The sequence below is a fragment of the Littorina saxatilis genome, linkage group LG5, assembly GCF_037325665.1.
Source record: "Littorina saxatilis isolate snail1 linkage group LG5, US_GU_Lsax_2.0, whole genome shotgun sequence".
In the NCBI taxonomy this organism is placed as follows: Eukaryota; Metazoa; Mollusca; class Gastropoda; order Littorinimorpha; family Littorinidae; genus Littorina; species Littorina saxatilis.
Window position 1 is genome coordinate 38,410,732 of NC_090249.1, and position 21,181 is coordinate 38,431,912.

General features: G+C 41.3%; 1 protein-coding gene across 1 annotated transcript in view; it reads left to right on the forward strand.

Annotated features, from left to right (window-relative positions):
- The window catches only part of LOC138967753 (epidermal growth factor receptor substrate 15-like), a 74,330-nt gene that overhangs the window by 26,006 nt on the left and 27,143 nt on the right, over positions 1–21,181 (forward strand). Inside the window, exons 3-4 of the mRNA XM_070340410.1 lie at positions 872–935; positions 16,997–17,229. Of these exons, the coding sequence (XP_070196511.1) occupies positions 872–935; positions 16,997–17,229 (297 nt within the window). The remainder of the gene's footprint in view (positions 1–871; positions 936–16,996; positions 17,230–21,181) is intronic.

The following is a 21,181-nucleotide window of genomic DNA, read 5'->3' on the forward strand; positions in this document are numbered from 1 at the left end:
TGTCCATCTGATGCCTCATATAATATTCAGAACTGCGAAAGTGACTCGATCGAGCGTTTGCTCTTCTTGTTATTATGAAAGGAGGGTAGGGTTTAGGGTTGACCTAGTATCTTCTTTATACGTACAACTCAGAATAAGAGTGGTAAACTACACGGTGTTGAGTTTTACAACAGGGCCATGAAAGTAACTGAATTTTGAAAATTTGAATTGCTGCGGCGTACTTTGAGTCACAATATTAATCACAACACCGAGTTTAAAAATATTTTCCGTATTGTTTTGAATGCAATACCAATATACATGTGTAATGGATGTTTGGATGTAAAAAAAGAAACGGATGTAGAGAGAGCAAAAGAGAATGAGGGGAGAGGGGAAGATAGAGAGAAGGAGGGAGAGAGAGAGAGAGAGAGAGAGAGAGAGAGAGAGAGAGAGAGAGAGAGAGAGAGAGAGAGAAAGAGAGAGAGAAACACAGAGAGAGAAACAGAGAGAGAGAAAAAGAGAGAGAGAAAGAGAGAGAGAAACAGAGAGAGAGAGAGAGAAACAGAGAGAGAGAGAGAGAAACAGAGAGCCGGAGAGAGAGAGAGAGAAACAGAGAGCCGGAGAGAGAGAGAGAGAGAGAGAGAGAGAGAGAGAAACAGAGAGAGAGAGAAACAGAGAGAGAGAAACAGAGAGCTGGAGAGAAAGAGAGCGAGAGAATGAGAGAGAGAGAGAGAGCGAGAGAGGGAGAGAGAGAGAGAGAGAGAGAGAGAGAGAGAGAGAGAGAGAGAGAGAGAGAGAGAGAGAGAGAAAAAAAGAGAGAGAGAGAGAGAGTAAAGGGAGGGTCGAGAATATTAAAGCCAACAATGTATTTATCAATATTTTTTCTTCGTTGCAGGGGAAGGTGTCAGGGATTTATTTCTCAAGTCCGGATTATCACTGAGAGTACTGAGCCAAATATGGTAAGTAAGACTCCATGCACTTGCCATGCAGACAGAAACGTAACATGATTGAATCTCCATTATGCATAATATGCAGCAAATCCAGAGTACGGCGTGGCTTACATGAGTCTTGCTGTACCCACTTGGGTAAAATATATGACTTTGGTTTGCTTCTGTTTTGCTTTTTGTTAGCTTTGATTTTCCTATATGTTGTCCGGAAGTAGCGTTCACAGGCAAAACAATGCCATGTGTGATCTCTGTCGTTTATACCATTTTGTGTCTCGCAAGCAGTCAATTTGTGTACGTGTGTGTTTTCTGAAGATTATTTGAGTAACTTCAAAAACTGAAGTAATCTTAATTCAATGTAGTCATTGGTATATGAAAATTACAAGTTCACTTTTGCTCATTTTCACATGGTGTGATTCATAACGCGCTGGTTCATACTTTTTTTTTAAAGACCTACAACGAGGTTGTTCGAGGTCAATATATGGCCCCTCATAAATGTGTCTACAGATCAGTAACTACAACCTTGCCAGCCTTGAGGTCAAACCTTTTTTTTTTACCCTGACTGATTCTTCAGCCGTTATCTAAATATTTACCAAGATTGCAGAGGAGAAAAGCAAAAACACCAGTAGTGTTTTTCCGCAGATAGCTCCACAAGTGCTTTTTTAGCATAAAAATGTGCAAAATTACACATGTTCATGGAACAAAAATGGCTATTTAGCTTGCCCAGCGCCACAAAATATGCGCGGCCTCCGTCGAAAGCACTCGAAGCGCTCAACGCATTGTGAACTGATCTTTTTTTTTTTTGCTGTGAGGAGAGGATGAACTTTGTCTTCGACAGGTTGTTCGACATCTAAAATATTGTCGTAAATTCAGAAATGTACATGGCAATATCTTTGACCCGGCTAGTCTTAATCGAGGACATACTTTTTATTTTTTTTATCCTGACCGATTCTTAGGCCGTTTTCAAAACATTTATACCATGCGTTTAGTGCATAGAGGCAAAATCAACCAGCAGTGTTTTTCCATATTAACCAGAAGTGCTTTTCTATAACGTAGATATACGGGTAAATACTCATTTCCACACAAAAACAATGCCGCTTTTCAGTTTGCCCAACGCCTCAAATCTTCTGAATTATGTACAAAGGGGATACAACTTCGTCGAAAGTACTCGAAGCGCTCAACGCATTCTTAACCAGTTCTTTCTGTCAGTGAAAGCGGGGGCAAATCCGGTGTTAACTGCGGCATGTTGACTGTCGTTTCCACCACTTGGCGTGCTAAGACGGCCCCGAGGGAAAGCAAGGTTTAGCTGAACGGCGGCTGATAAATGTCTGTGTACACAAGAAGAAAATAAGCAGCAGGCCGACTCTTGTTAAAACAAACAGTGCAGCAGGCAGGTGATCTGTGCACGTCGAGGGTAGCGCAGTGGTTGGGACCATGATTACGAAAATTAATTATCGGGTATATGTCATCTGAGCTGTTCGGTGCGAAGAAATTGCATGAAAACGCATCAATACTTTGTGGTTTATGCTTTTCAAGTTGTGATCAGTGTCAGTCGCCAGATGGGATTTTTGTCACGACAGATTTTCTATATATATGTGATTCCAAATGCTTATTTTGAGTTATTTCACAGTACTTTGTTCGACATAGTGGCAGTCGGCCTTTCTCTGTCAAGCTGGCGCCACAAAGTTGCGATGTAATTGATCCAGCGGATGATAATTGAGGTCTCAAACTCACCCTCTGCCTAAAAGCATGTTTGGATGACGAATCCATGTTTCCCTCGTCAATTCAAAATAGGAGAAATATGAACATTCAAGCTGACACCATTCGCTACTGAATGCAGAAACACGATTCATGGGAGACATACAATACCGAAGGAATATTGTTTCCACTACTAAACATCATAACAATTGAGTGTGTGAAAAAACCTATTTACTGGAAGCTTGTAAACAAGCCGTGATGTACATTCCTGTAGTTTGGTACGCGCAGTGCATATTAAAGCATTAATGTACAAATGGACATTTTATTTTACTTGGACTTCGTACGCGGGAAACGGACCCTCAATAATGAATATTTGACAGTATCACTAAAGATAGAATACCCGTGTCAGTTATTCAATTAAGCAAAATATGGCCCAAACAATGAAATCATCAATCAAAAAATTGCAATCAACGAATCGGTCGATCAAATGATCGATCGATCAGTCAGTTCATTCACTACCTTAATCGAGACATCTACCCTGCTATCCGCCGGTCCGTCCGCCCGCCTGCCAACCCATCTTTCTAATCCTTCTTTAGCGATTCCGTTCGTAGTTATCTTCCGGTTTGCTATTGTTCTCTCGTTTCCCAAATTGTCTGTTTTCAGCACCGCACCATTTATATATATGCCAATTTTCAACTAGTCTTAATCTCAGGCAACGATAATAATAATAATAATAATAATAATAATAATAATAATAATAATAATAATAATAATAATAATAATAATAATAATAATAATAATAATAATAATAATAATAATATCTCACCACAAGGCGACTCAAGGCGCACTCATACACATTCTTTCCCATTAACAACACAAGCACACTCATATACACTTACACATTAGTTACATGAAGATGACAAGGCAACAACACAAACAGAGACACGGCACTCAAAAGTAAGCATGAACAAGAAAAGAACAGTTCAAATAATCATTATGTACATGGCTATTTACAACTTCACAAAAGTAGAACTAAAAGTCTCCGGGGGTTCCATATTATTTCTTATATTCTAAACACGCTCACAAACTCTTTTCAAGATCAGAGCGCAGAAAAAACACATGGCGAGGTCATGAAACAGTGTCAGAAAAGTTCAATGTGAGGTGTGTCCACTTGACCAGCAGTTAGTCGTGTCAACACTGACCGGTACTGGCTTTGACCAGCAGTTCGTCGTGTCAACACTGACCGGTACTGGCTTTGACCAGCAGTTAGTCGTGTCAACACTGACCAGTACTGGCTTTGACCAGCAGTTAGTCGTGTCAACACTGACCGGTACTGGCTTTGACCAGCAGTTAGTCGTGTCAACACTGACCGGTATTGGCTTTTACCAGCAGTTAGTCGTGTCAACACTGACCGGTACTGGCTTTGACCAGCAGTTAGTCGTGTCAACACTGACCGGTACTGGCTTTGACCAGCAGTTAGTCGTGACAACACTGACCGGTACTGGCTTTGACCAGCAGTTAGTCGTGTCAACACTGACCGGTACTGGCTTTGACCAGCAGTTAGTCGTGTCAACACTGACCGGTACTGGCTTTGACCAGCAGTTAGTCGTGTCAACACTGACCGGTACTGGCTTTGACCAGCAGTTAGTCGCGTTAACACTGGCCGGTACTGGCTTTGACCAGCAGTTAGTCGTGTCAACACTGACCGGTACTGGCTTTGACCAGCAGTTAGTCGTGTCAACTATGAGCGGTACTGGCTTTGACCAGCAGTTAGTCGTGTCAACACTGACCGGTACTGGCTTTGATCAGCAGTTAGTCGTGTCAACACTGACCGGTACTGGCTTTGACCAGCAGTTAGTCGTGACAACACTGACCGGTACTGGCTTTGACCAGCAGTTAGTCGTGTCAACACTGACCGGTACTGGCTTTGACCAGCAGTTAGTCGTGACAACACTGACTGGTACTGGCTTTGACCAGCAGTTAGTCATGTCAACACTGAGCGGTACTGGCTTTGACCAGCAGTTAGTCGTGTCAACACTGACCGGTACTGGCTTTGACTTCACAGACCAGATCTGCGACCATTGCACATATCGCCATAACTTGCATTGGAAGTTTCTTTGCCCATGCACCTGCCACCAGCGCCTGGAATTGTCCCAGTGCACTAGTCATAGGTGTGGTTGTCCTTTTGCAATCCCGGAGGCCTACAGGTGCACGGTGCCTTGCTTCTCCGACATCCCGCTTTAGTGACCGTGGTCAGTCAAGTGTGACGATTGTAGATCAGGGAACTTATCTGACCGTGACGCCACTGATGCGGAAGAGGGAAGGAGGAAGCCTTTCGTGAAGGACTTTTCTCCAGAGGAAGTGAGAGAAATCAGAGATTCAACTTTAAACTTTGGTAGTAAGGGTATTAAACTGTCCACATGAACATAGTAGCGATACGCATACAGAATGAAAGAGACAAATAAACAAGCACATAGGCACATAAACAAGAGACAGGCGGACAATCAGGTTTGCAGCGTAAACGTAAAGACTAAACAGATACACAGACGGGCACAAGCCCCAGTCCTACATACTCAGATATAACATACGCACGAGCGCTGATGAACTTGGTGTTTTGGTGGGCCTGGTCTTTGTCTTTAAGTTGGCCAATAATCTTCTTTCCTCATTCTCATCTTCAATGCCATTTTCGTCTCGTGTCCTTTCCCCCTCATTCTTTTCTGTTGTGTCCTTAGCATCTGACATCGCTGTAACGATCAAGATCATAATTATTGTCGTCGTCGTCGTCATCGTGACCGTCATCGATCATCATTGACTGTCGTGATTCCCTGATTGTGATAAAGATTTTTTTTCTAAATGCCCCCTGTACGGATTTTTCCTACATGGCAAATCCACTCTTCACCAGAAGCATCAGTCAAGTTTCTATTTCCACGGAAATTGGTAACGTTAGCTGTCTATCTCTTTCTGGATTTTTGTCGTGATTGTAATAATATTTTTATCCTGTTTCCTAGAGTTCCTTCCCCTTTTTGCGTGTTTCCCCTCCATTTTCTTTCAAACCCTGTTCGTTCCGTGTTGCGTCTGCTTTTTGTTGTCTTTTGTGTTCTTTTCCTGATGAAGCTTCCAGAAGCGAAAATTCGTAATCGTCTTGTGTCGTCTTTGTATTGGTGAGTACATTAATCCTTTGTTTTTTTTAACTTTATCCTGTTTGTTTTTTACTCGCTTCAAAGTTATAGCGTTCGCCATCACAACCAGTATCATCACTTTAAGTAAATATAAAAATGCCTTTGACAGTGTCGCTAATCGTAAAATGACCTAAAAGTCGTCGGCCTTCATCCAACGAAAATGCGAAGTGTGCCACCAGCACGCACTGTTATTTACGTACGTCCCCTGTTATTATTCTGACCAGTGAGTGTTACGCAAAAGTCCACTCAACTTGCCGTATAATCCAGCAATCAATCAGCCACGAAAATGCATTGTCGCTTGAGTGATGCCGCCCGTAACATTATTTATGTGTGTAAAGGATGATTGACATCTAGAAAAGCGCCTTAATGCGAATGTCATTCACAACATAATTATGTGTAAATGATGAACTGTATCCTGAAAATTACCCAAATGTGTTAGCGATGCATGTCTCTCCCAAGATTACCTAAATGTGCATATGATCGATATCGCCTCCGGTGTAACACGAGAAAATTACTCCCACGAGATTTTTACTCCGGAGTAAAAATTTCGTACGAAAATGTTACTCCCTTTACGAAAAAAGCACTCCCCCATTACACGAGAAAATTACTCCCCACGACAGGTGAGTTCCGAGTTAACATTTCGTACACAAATGTTACTCCCCTGACGAATAAAAAACGAATAAATTACTTCACCCTAACACGAGCAATTTAACTTCCCATGCCAGGTGTACGAAATTTTGACTCCCTTGTCCCCTGTTAGTCTTGGTGGTGGAAGGGGTGGAGGGAGGCTAGCGCGACATTCGTTTGCGCGAGATGCCAATTTTGGCATTATCCCTTCGCCCGCATCCCATTTTCGCGTACGAGATTTTTTACTAGAAGTAAAAAAAATGGGGAGTAAACATTTCGTGGAGGGAGTAATTTTTTCGTGCCTTGGGGAGTTCTTTTCTCGTACGAAAAATTTACTCGGAGTAAGAATTTCGTACGAAATTTTTACTCCGGAGTACATTTTTCGTGGAGTAAAAATTTCGTGTTACACCGGCTGTGCCCTGATTTGTGGTGGATGTTATTCGCAACATTACCTTAATGGGTAAATGATGGATGTAGTTGTCAGCAGCAACTGTGCCAAAATATGTTGAATAAACGTTTATTCTACATATGTGAGAGACACCACCCATGTCATAACTAAACCATATCTTTACACGTGTGTATATCATGTAAATGAGGTCGGTTCAAACAGCCCGACACGAACCTCAGAAGAATGTTTGTAATACTGCTCAGGATGACCAAGTCACCGAGACATACTTCATTCTTGAAACTTTTTATTGTTTCCTCTGTCATAATGTTGAGTACTTACACGTGACGCCATAATTCCTATTGTGGCGTATTTTTGCACTCTTTTTCGCTTTTGATGTCAGAGATTTTACTTTGGAAGAGGGTTATAAAAGACACGTCTTTAATTTGGACACTAGTGTACTCCGACTCCATCTAGAAGTTTGAGGTAGAAAGCATGCAAGTACAGAATGTAGGTAAAACAGAATAGTGCATGGATTGCTATGTGATACCAGGTTTACAATCGTTGCTTTTTTGTTCGCATTTCAATATTACAAAAATACTCGTGAAAGCCTGGCACGTATCACACAAAAAGCCATGCAGTATTCTATATGTAAATGATGATCGTCACTCACACCATTACCAAGATATGTAAACGACATATGCTCTCACATCCTAAACTAGATGTGTAAGACATTAACCTTTTGAAAGAACAATAGAGGAAAAAACATGTTTCTGCTATGTGGATTGTCAACTCTATCTGTGATTCACACATGTGGTGGATATTATTGTACTGAAGCTCCAGACATCAGGCAGCTGTTACCATACGGCTGTATAGTGTTATTATGCTAATCAATATTTCCTAACCCAGACAAACTCATTTTGTCGAATAAAAGCTACTGTGACGCACACACACGTGTGCCATTATGTGTTTAGCTGTTATGTATGTGAATGTGTTCACTTATTATTTTATTAGGAGTGATGCTATTTTCAGCGACATTAGTGTGCTGCATTTGGCAAAACCTTGGTCATACTTTTATCGTAGATTATCACATACAACATTTAAACTAAGGTACCTTTCCCGTGCAAATAATCGTGTAAACCACCACAGGTCTATTTGGGATTTTACAAGAGCTTAGAGCAATTTTTCACTTGAACACAAACCTCGAAGCATCAGCCTGGCTACGTGTATTTGTGCGTGTGTACGTGCGTGCGTGCGCGCGAGCGTGTGTGTGTGAGTGTGTGCGTGCGTCCGTGCGTGCGTGCGTGTGTGTGTGTGTGTGTGTGTGATTTTAATTGATTGTCCTGATTGAAACTGGCGTTATTTACAAAATTAGTTCAGCAATAAATTACCACTTTGTACAGAAAACAGCCAAGATGTAGAGTTTTAGCATAATAATGTCCAAACGAAAGCATGCTCTTGTCCCATGTGAGAGCATTGGCAGATGTTGGTTGGCGTACACGATCGTTAACGCAGGAAGGAATGTACCTTTAATATCCTGTATGTAGTGAAGTAGATCCTTAAACAACATTAACGCATGCCCCTAATGGTTTAACCGTGTGGGAGTTAAACAACAACAAACACAACATTAACCAGTTTCAGACAACAGCTGACGTTCGCCTGCAGCACCTCTGCCAGGCTCTGGTTTGATGCACGAACAAATATTTTGACTAACAGCCACATTTCATCTTTATAATTATGGACAATTATTGGTTTGCAAACGTTATTGCTGAGGTGCGTATAATCGCTTACTATTGCCTCGGCGTGTTAGTGCTTCTTTCCCCTGAATGTTTCATCAAGGCCGATTTAATCCATAAATTAATGTGCATTCAGAATTATCACAATATGTAGCGAGACGGCAGCGCAGCTGTGCATGAAAGATATTAAAATGTATGAGAAAAGTGTCCTAGCTAAATATGTCGTGTATACGACACACCGCACACATACGCTTGGTTATCCGTTAACATTTTGGAAACGATTTGAATGTTTCCAAGAATTGGAATCTGCCGTCCTCTTTTGTAAGATATTGTATCAATACAGGCCCATCGAATAAAAACAACAACAACCCATAAACTGTAAGCTTGTTTGTTTTATGGATGTTCTGTAATGGTGATGAACAATACACCAACCATTGACATTCGTACAACTACCTACAGTGCAGTCTGGGAGCAGTGCTTAGTTTTGGAACCCTAATGCGTTCCCCCCGAATACTGTTTCACAAGGAAAAGGAATGGTTTTGCCTAAGAAAATTTTTCTCACACCGAGAGTGTTACATCAGTGTGGCTTTCATTATATTCGACTTCTTATTGGGTGTTCTACACAGCTTACTATATTCTCACCTTTAACTACAGAAGACTGTCGTTGGTGCTAAGTCCCTGCACGAAGACATCGATATGCTATAGTAAGTTCATGTTGTTCTGTGTATTGAACAGCAACAGGGGAATGCCAGAACCAATCAGGCCCACACCCCCCCCCTCCCTGCTCCTTTCTGCTATTCAGATCGATAGCTGTATTAATCAACTTCAAGATCAAAGCAGTGAAGACTACCTTCAGTACTCAACAGTTGCTGGGGCAAGATTGGTGTTATTGGTTCATCTCGGAACGCCAGTCGGTCCAAAGATAAGATGAAAGATAGGGTTAAGAAGGATTGAATCTGCCCTTAAAAAACTAAAATTGCGCAGAGACCCTTTGAGAGCAGGTTGGGGGAAGCTTAATACTAACCAGTGGCTTCGGCAAGATTGGTGTTATTGTATCATCTCGTAACACCAGTTGGCCCTGAGATAAGTATAGCACTATAGACACTTAAGTTTAAGAAGGGACCCTTCATAATAACTAATACAGATGGGCGGGGATGTAGCTCAGTCGGTAGCGCGCTGGATTTGTATCCAGTTGGCCGCTGTCAGCGTGAGTTCGTCCCCACGTTCGGCGAGAGATTTATTTCTCAGAGTCAACTTTGTGTGCAGACTCTCCTCGGTGTCCGAACACCCCCGTGTGTACACGCAAGCACAAGACCAAGTGCGCACGAAAAAGATCCTGTAATCCATGTCAGAGTTCGGTGGGTTATAGAAACACGAAAATATCCAGCATGCTTCCTCCGAAAACGGCATATGGCTGCCTAAATGGCGGGGTAAAAAAACGGTCATACACGTACAATTCCACTCGTGCAAAAAACACGAGTGTACGAGGGAGTTTCAGCCCACGAACGCAGAAGAAGAAGAAGAAGACTAATACAGATACATGACACGCGCGGAGGGGGAGGGGGGGGGGGGGGGGTCTGTGGCTAAATATTGAAAAGTTGCCGGGGAACGATTGTATACCATCTTGAAGTGCCAGTCGATCATGCGATTAGGGTTTTAGTTTCAAAAGGGATCGAAGCTACTAACTTCTGCTGACGCATGCAGGAGTGTTGTTTTTGTGCCATCTTGGAATGCCGCTCTGTCTTGTAATTATGCGGATATTGTGTGAAATGGCAAAGGGATATATACGAAGATTTAGGATCAGATATCAATGGGACGTAATCGCTTTGTGATGACACGGAGAGTCGCTTACCAATTCAATGCTTCAATTCACACAAGGTGCCAGGAGACTAGTTCCGAACAGGTTTTCACTTATCGTTGCCTGTACTTACAGCGCTTGTGATCGTGATTGTTATTTTGATAATATCGCATGATTGTTTTCATATAAGGTAAAGTAAGTAAAGATAAAGATTTGCAATACAACACTATTCTTTTTAATTAATCTCTAAATTAGCAATAGTACTAAATGAGCACGCACTGACAACTCTGAGCGAACAGAATGTTTCTTGGCGGCGGAAGTCTGCAAAACGCCGACATTTCTTTCAAATCGCCCAAAACTAGCTTTGCCGTCAACTGGGCAAAGCGGTGAAACTTTTCTTCCCGGTTGAAGATACGGGACGCTTAGGATGGTCTTAACTGTTAATATTTGAAAATTGCCGAAACCTTTTTTGTTTGTTTAGCCTATTTCGGCAAATTTGCCGATGAAAATGAATCCGAGCAACGTCCCTGAAAATCAGCACTATCCTTCAACGAGTGTACATGGTCGGAGTTGGTACAGCTAACCGACAAGCTATAGGTATACCGGTTAGATCTGACTGAGTACGGACCATTTAAACTGTCCACCCCCTCCCTACCGGTAGAGTGGGAGTGTTTTGTCCAGTCTATCACCTGGCCGTGTTCACACTCTTGTGTTGAAGAGGTCGGTAATGGATCACCTTTTGATAACTTACCTGCCCTTGTTTCCCTGCTAAGGTGTTGGGGTGGTGGCTTATCGGGAGAGAAACTCGGGTAACGACAAATTAAAATGGAATTGATAGCTGTTTATTTAAGCGTTGGTAGGCCTTTATCTTTAAGACAAGCGTGATTAATTTCTGTTCCTCTCCCTTGAACTTGTCGGGTTTCTAAGAGTACTAGTTGAAGGCTGAATTTTGAAGAAATGTTGATAGTGACTGTGAATTGTTTGTAAACAGTAATGGGTCTTGTTGTTATTAGTTGCTTGCTCTTTGATGTTGTATGTGGTTTATGTGTGTGTGTGTGTGTGTGTGTGTGTGTGTGTGTGTGTGCGCGTGCGTGCGTGAGTGTGTGTGTGTGCGTGTGTCTGTGTGTGTGTCTGTGTATGTGTGTGTGTGTGTGCGTGCCTGCGTGTGTGTGTATGCGTGTGTGCATGTTTGCATGCATGTTTTTGAGTGTAATTTTGTCTTTGTGTCGGTCTTTCTTTTGATCGGCCTTTCGTCATGCGTGTGTCTGTGGACACAGACAAGACCCATACACACTATTCAAGGCTTTCCTCACAAGGTCAGGGTCACCGACAACTGATTTACTTGGCACGATTTGATTTCCACATTCTTCGAGTTCTAGCTCAGTGTGAAACAGCCTGATCAACGGACCGTACCCATTGTTTTGAAGGCCCCTTGATCCGCAAGGGGCAATACCTATAAACCGTCACACGTCGAAGATTTATCTACCTGTGCTTGATCCCACCTGGGTGATTTGAACCATGACCTAGAAAATGATTACCATCTGCAGTCAAGCCATTATGATTATGAACACTCTAGGTTATTTTTGAACATGTTGTGTCGGTTAGCTTATGCCATTTTCCTGTCTGTTCGGTTGAGTACGCTGGTTGCACTGAGAGTTCATCGGGTTAGAATAATTACAGGTGTTTGTCGACAAACTAAGATCCCTAATCTGGTCACAAAGGGGTAATTTCGGGAAGAGTAAAGGAGGTTTGTGATGTATCTCTCCGCCTTTATCTCTCTTCTTTTTGTGGGTGGAAGATGGGAGGAAGTGTGCGGGTGAAATTATGAGATTCAGGGTCTGTGGCCGAGAAAAAAACATTATCAACAGCCGTCGTTCGTTTTCCGTTTACTTACTAGCCGATGTTAGTACAAACATTGCACACAAAAATAAATAAGATTAGATAATATCAAAATAAAGGAACACAAAATCGTGTGCCATAGTTTGAACAGCTAGCAGAAAAAAACATTTGCAAAAAGGCTGAAATGAAACCAGCAGCTGATACAAACCTAGAATTCCTACCTGTCAGCCGAAGGAATCTGACTCATGACAAATAAACCAAATGAAAGATCGATACAGTATGCTGGATTAAAGATGTCTTCCTTTTCAGGTAAACGATCATGTCGACCACCACAGATCTGTTCTGTTGAAACGTTTACATGGGATAAGAGCATCGTTTGACTTAGACACATACTCAAAATCAACAGATCTGTTCTGTTCAAACGTTTACATGGGATAAGAGCATCGTTTGACTTAGACACATACTCAAAATCAACAGATCTGTTCTGTTCAAACGTTTACATGGGATAAGAGCATCGTTTGACTTAGACACATACTCAAAATCAACAGATTTGTTCTGTTCAAACGTTTACATGGGATAAGAGCATCGTTTGACTTGCTCCCATGGGGTCGCCTTCACGCGGCGGGAGCGTTTAAACAGAGCTACCCCACCCCTTTACTTCTCTTCTTTTGTCTTATTTCTGCCTTACCAGTCCTTTCACCTATATTTCCTTCCAAGAAAACTCTCCCTACTATTCCCTGCAATTTTCCAATTCTTTTCTTGTTGTCTTATTTCTACCTGACTGGATCCATCACCTTTATTTCACTTACCAAAAGTCTTCTTTTCCACATCCTTATTTCTCTGCACCCCGCATGTCGTAAGAGGCGACTAACGGATTCTGTTTCTCCTTTTACCCTTGTTAAGTGGTTCTTGTATAGAGTGTGGTCAATGTTTGTAAAGATTTTGGTCGGGCAGTGTGTGAGAAATGTTTGGTCCTTTGTACTGGAAACTTGCATTCTCCCAGTGGGGTCATATATTGTACTGCGTTGCGGGCCCCTTGAGCGATTTTTTGATTGGTGCTTTTGTGAACAAGAAACACTTAACAGGTGGCTCTATCCCATCTCCCCCCTTTCCCCTATCCCATCTCCCCCCTTTCCCTCGTCGCGATATAACCTTCGTGGTTGAAAACGACGTTAAACACCAAATAAAGTAAATCGTTTGACTTAGACACATACTCAAAATCAACAGATCTGTTCTGTTAAAACGTTTACAAGGGATAAGAGCATCGTTTGACTTAGACACATACTCAAAATCAACAGATCTGTTCTGTTGAAACGTTTACATGGGATAAGAGCATCGTTTGACTTAGACACATACTCAAAATCAACAGATCTGTTCTGTTCAAACGTTTACAAGGGATAAGAGCATCGTTTGACTTAGACACATACTCAAAATCACAGATCTGTTCTGTTCAAACGTTTACATGGGATAAGAGCATCGTTTGACTTAGACACATACTCAAAACCAACAGATCTGTTCTGTTGAAACGTTTACAAGGGATAAGAGCATCGTTTGACTTAGACACATACTCAAAATCAACAGATCTGTTCTGTTGAAACGTTTACAAGGGATAAGAGCATCGTTTGACTTAGACACATACTCAAAATCAACATATCTGTTCTGTTCAAACGTTTACATGGGATAAGAGCATCGTTTGACTTAGACACATACTCAAAATCACCAAATCTGTTCTGTTCAAACGTTTACAAGGGATAAGAGCATCGTTTGACTTAGACACATACTCAAAATCAACAGATCTGTTCTGTTGAAACGTTACCAAGGGATAAGAGCATCGTTTGACTTAGACACATACTCAAAATCAACAGATTTGTTCTGTTGAAACGTTTACAAGGGATAAGAGCATCGTTTGACTTAGACACATACTCAAAATCAACAGATCTGTTCTGTTCAAACGTTTACATGGGATAAGAGCATCGTTTGACTTAGACACATACTCAAAATCAACAGATATGTTCTGTTGAAACGTTTACAAGGGATAAGAGCATCGTTTGACTTAGACACATACTCAAAATCACAGATCTGTTCTGTTCAAACGTTTACATGGGATAAGAGCATCGTTTGACTTAGACACATACTCAAAATCAACAGATCTGTTCTGTTCAAACGTTTACATGGGATAAGAGCATCGTTTGACTTAGACACATACTCAAAATCAACAGATCTGTTCTGTTCAAACGTTTACATGGGATAAGAGCATCGTTTGACTTAGACACATACTCAAAATCACAGATCTGTTCTGTTCAAACGTTTACATGGGATAAGAGCATCGTTTGACTTAGACACATACTCAAAATCACAGATCTGTTCTGTTCAAACCTTTACATTGGATAAGAGCATCGTTTGACTTAGACACATACTCAAAATCACAGATCTGTTCTGTTCAAACGTTTACATGGGATAAGAGCATCGTTTGACTTAGACACATACTCAAAATCACAGATCTGTTCTGTTCAAACGTTTACATGGGATAAGAGCATCGTTTGACTTAGACACATACTCAAAATCACAGATCTGTTCTGTTCAAACGTTTACATGGGATAAGAGCATCGTTTGACTTAGACACATACTCAAAATCACAGATCTGTTCTGTTCAAACGTTTACATGGGATAAGAGCATCGTTTGACTTAGACACATACTCAAAATCACAGATCTGTTCTGTTCAAACGTTTACATGGGATAAGAGCATCGTTTGACTTAGACACATACTCAAAATCACAGATCTGTTCTGTTCAAACGTTTACATGGGATAAGAGCATCGTTTGACTTAGACACATACTCAAAATCACAGATCTGTGCTTCTTGTACAGAGTGGGATTTTTTATTTTTTGCTGAAGTAATTTAGTAGATTGACATGGGTCAGGTGTTATTTGCGAAATTATATATTAATTTTTAAAAAAATGTCCTCTCTGGGCAGGAATCACTGTTCATTTTTGGCATGTGTATTAGTTGAATGATATTCTTATCTCGTGTGAAAATCCGAGCAGATCTGTTGCTCTGAAAAAGATCGTTTACACGAGAAGGAATGTACCTTTAAACGGCCCGTTTCTTGTGTTTGATGTTTGGCTCACCTGAGTATTCAGTCAGTCCTTGTAATGAGCAATGCCATCAGTATGTACGGTCAACCGACCGTCTGTTTTAAACAAAATCCCTGATGTTGAGACTTTCTCGTGTGTTTTTTGAAGCTACAGCTTTAAAACTGCACACACTTCTGGGGTTTTATAAACTTCAGACATAAACCAAGTCTGGTTGACCATCGTCACATTTCAAAATCACAGCGGGGTCAAATTTGGGTCATAAAATGGAAAATTATAAATTTCTTGTAAGCTTTGAAGCTGGAGCTTTGAACCTTTTATACACTTCAAGGGTTTGAACACTTCAGGTGTGAACCAAGTCGGGTTGTCCCTCGTTAAGTTTCAAGGTCACATTGAGGTCAAGTTTTGGTCCCACACAAAAAAACACTATTATTTTCTTGATTATTTGTCATTGAAACCTCACAGATTTCCAAGGTTTGATTACCTCCAGACACAAGTCTGGTTGATTTTGGTCAAATTTCAAGGTTGCAGTGGGATCAATTTTTGGTCAGTCAGAAAGAAATGATCAATTTTTGGTCAGTCAGAAAGAAATGATCAATTTTTGGTCAGTCAGAAAGAAATGATCAATTTTTGGTCAGTCAGAAAGAAATGATCAATTTTTGGTCAGTCAGAAAGAAATGATCAATTTTTGGTCAGTCAGAAAGAAATTATCAATTTTTGGTCAGTCAGAAAGAAATTATCAATTTTTGGTCAGTCAGAAAGAAATAATCAATTTTTGGTCAGTCAGAAAGAAATGATCAATTTTTGGTCAGTCAGAAAGAAATGATCAATTTTTGGTCAGTCAGAAAGAAATGATCAATTTTTGGTCAGTCAGAAAGAAATAATCAATTTTTGGTCAGTCAGAAAGAAATAATCAATTTTTGGTCAGTCAGAAAGAAATAATCAATTTTTGGTCAGTCAGAAAGAAATAATCAATTTTTGGTCAGTCAGAAAGAAATGATCAATTTTTGGTCAGTCAGAAAGAAATGATCAATTTTTGGTCAGTCAGAAAGAAATGATCAATTTTCAAGGACGGTTATGGAGGTAGGTAGAGCAGCAGATAATTTGTTTCTGGGTCATATTACGTATGACAAAGGTCGAAAATTGATGATCTTGGGACACCCCCCGCGGGTTAGGGGGAGTCCCATATTGGTTGGGACGAGAAAGAATTTACCCGATGCTAACCAGCATGTCGTAGGAGGCGACTGGCAGGTTCTGTTTCTCCTTTTGCCCTTGTTAAGTGTTTCTTGTATGGAATATGGTCAATGTTTGTAAAGATTTTAGTCAAGCAGTATGTAAGAAATGTTACGTCCTTTGTGCTGGAAACTTGCATTCTCCCAGAAAGGTCATGTATTGTGCTACGTTGCAGGCCCCTGGAGCAATTTTTTGATTGGTGCTTTTGTGAACAAGAAACAATTAACAAGTGGCTCTATCCCATCTCCCCCCTTTCCCCTATCCCATCTCCCCCCTTCCCCCGTCGCGATATAACCTTGAATGGTTGAAAACGACGTTAAACACCAAAGAAAGAAAGAAAGAAAGAAAGATCTTGGGACGCTTACCGTATGTCTATCAGTCTAACTTAACAGTGTCGTGTATTTTGGTCGACGTGAGCAACGACAATAGGACTTTCTACCTATTTGTGCACATGTCTTCTTTAACAGTGTCGTGTATGTTGTCCACAGGAACCTGGCCGACGTAAGCAACGACAATGTGCTGAACGTGCACGAGTTCGTGCTGGTGATGCACCTCATCCGAGGTCTCCTGAAGGGCCTGAAAGCTCCCCCGACCTTGCCTCGCAAACTGACACCGCCCAAGACAGAGCCTGTTACCTTGCAACCAGCCACCCAGCAAGAGAGAGAAGCCTACACCAAAATCTTCCAAGCCCTTGATGTACAACGCAAGGGATTTCTGGATGGTAAGAATAGTTGTGGTTGGTCTGTCGGTCGGTCTGTGTGTGTGTGTGTGTGTGTGCGTGTGTGTGTGTGTACATGTGTGTGTGTGTGTGTGTGTGTGTGTGTGTGTGTGTGTGTGTGTGTGTGTGTGCGTGCGTGTGTGCGTGCGTGCGTGTGTGTGTCTGTCTGTGTGTGTCTGTGTCTGTCTGTCTGTGTCTGTCTGTCTGTCTGTCTGGCTCTGTCTGTGTGTGTCTGTCCACCAAGATATTTCAATAGCTCATGTTGACATCCGAGTGCTGATCTCTTAGTCGATATCTGTCCCTGTTTTTTTTATTATTTATTTTATTTTTATTTTTTACTGCCATTCCAGTTTAAATGCTAGGGTCAGTCACCTTGTTTTATGTACATGCACGCTGTTATAGTCTAAGGCAATGTTTTTGTTGACTTCTTAACTGAGACCAATGTGAATCACATCAAAGATATTCAGCTAGCTGAAAGCGAAAGCCATTCTTTCATTCGCTGAAACAGCGCAGCATAAACAGACAGACAGAGAGACAGACAAGCACGCACGCATGCAGGCATGTACGTACGCACGCACGCGCGCACACACACACACACACACACACACACACACACGCTCGATCTCCCCCTCCCCCTCTCTCTCTCCTCCTCTCTCTCTCCTCCTTGTCCCCCTGTCTCCCTCTCCCTCTCCCCCTCCTCCGTCACCTCAGCCGCCACCTACCAACACAGAGCTTTCACTCAGTTTTATTATTGCCTACTGCCGCTTCGCACTACACCTGGAAAACACCCCCTTCACAAAGCGTAACGGTGGTCTCCTGCAGTTCACGAGACGTGTGATGTAGACAGTCTTCACGCCGTAAAAACCACATACCAGATTCTTCCCGTCACTCTGTCAACATGGGGCAATAAAGTATTTTTATGCCCTGTCATATATACAGCTTTGTGTCCTTAAAGTCATAGGAGAAGTGTTTCTTCCAGCCAACATACTACAGTGGAAACCCCCCTTTACACACCTCCCAACAATTTGAGAAAATCAGAGGGAGTAGTAAAATGGGACTAAACTCGTTATGAACTGAAAGTTTGACCAAAAACAGTTCTTGAAAAAGGTGACTCTGAAATCGGGGGGGGGGGGGGTGCTGGTGGAGGGAGGGGCTGTGTGTGTGTGTGTGTGTGTGTGTGCGTGTGTGTGTGTGTGTGTGTGTGTGTGTGTGTGTGTGTGTGTGTCTTAATTGGGTGTTCGTTCGACTGCATTACAGTTTTATGGAAGAAGTCAAATGGGCATGCGATCATTTTTGACCTCTTCGGTTTTAACGCGCTCGAACTGTATTATGTGTGTAGCTGTGTTGTACCGGACAAGAGTACCGCCTCAACCTTTGTTTCCCAAAGTCATATTGCACCACTTCAAATCTCATTGTTTGTACCGCTATTTCCGAGAAAGGAATGTCACTTTTCGTGGAAAGAAGAAGAAAGAGAAACAGAAACAAGTCGCGTAAGGCGAAAATACATTTAGTCAAGCTCAGTCGAACTCACAGAATGAAACTGAACGCATTGCATTTTTTCCGCAAGACCGTACACTTGTAGCATCGTCTGTCCACCGCTCGTGGCAAAAGCAGTGAAATTAACAATCCAGAAAAGCGCGGTAGCGGTTGCGCTGAGGAGGATAGCACGCTTTTCTATATCTCTATTCTTTACATTTAGTCAAGTTTTGACTAAATGTTTTAACGTAGAGGGGGGAATCGAGACGAGGGTCGTGGTGTATGTGCGTGTGTGTGTGTGTGTGTGTGTGTAGAGCGATTCAGACTAAACTACTGGACCGATCTTTATGAAATTTGACATGAGAGTTCCTGGGTATGAAATCCCCGAACGTTTTTTTCATTTTTTTGATAAATGTCTTTGATGACGTCATATCCGGCTTTTCGTGAAAGTTGAGGCGGCACTGTCTCGCCCTCATTTTTCAACCAAATTGGTTGAAATTTTGGTCAAGTAATCTTCGACGAAGCCCGGACTTCGGTATTGCATTTCAGCTTGGTGGCTTAAAAATTAATTAATGACTTTGGTCATTAAAAATCTGAAAATTGTAAAAAAAACAAAAAAATTATAAAACGATCCAAATCTTATTCTCCATCATTTTCTGATTCCAAAAACATATAAATATGTTATATTTGGATTAAAAACAAGCTCTGAAAATTAAATATATAAAAATTATTATCAAAATTAAATTGTCGAAATCAATTTAAAAACACTTTCATCTTATTCCCTGTCGGTTCCTGATTCCAAAAACATATAGATATGATATGTTTGGATTAAAAACACGCTCAGAAAGTTAAAACAAAGAGAGGTACAGAAAAGCGTGCTATCCTTCTTAGCGCAACTACTACCCCGCTCTTCTTGTCAATTTCACTGCCTTTGCCATGAGCGGTGGACTGACGATGCTACGAGTATACGGTCTTGCTGAAAAATGGCATTGCGTTCAGTTTCATTCTGTGAGTTCGACAGCTACTTGACTAAATGTTGTATTTTCGCCTTACGCGACTTGTTTTAACTTTGTGAACGTGTTTTTAATCCAAACATATCATATCTATATGTTTTAGGAATCAGGAACGGACAAGGAATAAGATGAAATTGTTTTTAAATCGATTTTGGACATTTAATTTTAATCATAATTTTTATATTTTTAATTTTCAGAGCTTGTTTTTAATCCGAATATAACATATTTATATGTTTTTGGAATCAGAAAATTATGAAGAATAAGATAAACGTAGTTTTGGATCGTTTAATAAAAAATAATTTTAATTACAATTTTCAGATTTGTAATGACCAAAGTCATTAATTAATTTTTAAGCCACCAAGCTGAAATGCAATACCGAAGTGCGGCCTTCGTCGAAGATTGCTTTACAAAAATTTTAATCAATTTGATCAAGGTCAACGGCATTTATCGAAAAAATGAAAAAAACTTCTGGGGATATCATACCCAGGAACTCTCATGTCAAATTTCATAAAGATCGGTCCAGTAGTTTACTCTGAATCGCTCTACACACACACACGCACACACACACACACACATACACACATACACCATGACCCTCGTCTCGATTCCCCCTCTATGTTAAAACATTTAGTCAAAACTTGACAAAATGTAAAAAGGAAAGAGAGATAAATACTGTTATAAAGTTTGATGTTGATTGATTATACAGTCGAACCTGCCTTGGAGACCACCTGTCCATAAAGACCACCTGCCTATTACGACCACCCCAAATGATCCCCGACGGTTGTTACGACTATATAAATCACCTGTCCATAAAGACCACCTGTCTAAAGACACCACTTTTTCTCAGTCCCTTGGGTGGTCTCGTTAGACAGGTTCGACTGTACAGGTAAAAAACACAACTAAAAAACCTCGAGAACATTGAGTCGATCGTTATATGCATTGTAAATGCTAACTAATACACACACGGCAATACTAAGCCTATAATGGTATCAAAGGACATGAAGCCTAAAATGGTATCAAAGGACATGAAGCCTATTTTGTTTTTGTTTGTTTGTTTGCTTAACGCCCAGTCGACCACGAAGGGCCATATCAGGGCGGTGCTGCTTTGACATATAACGTGCGCCACACACAAGACAGAAGTCGCAGCACAGGCTTCATGTCTCACCCAGTCACATTATTCTGACACCGGACCAGCCAGTCCTAGCACTAACCCCATAATGCCAGACGCCAGGCGGAGCAGCCACTAGATTGCCAATTTTAAAGTCTTAGGTATGACCCGGGGGTTCGAACCCACGACCTCCCGATCACGGGGCGGACGCCTTACCACTAGGCCAACCGTGCCGGTCATGAAGCCTATAATGGTATCAAAGGACATGAAACCTATAATGGTATCAAAGGACATGAAGCCTATAATGGTATCAAAGGACATGAAGCCTATAATGGTATCAAAGGACATGAAGCCTATA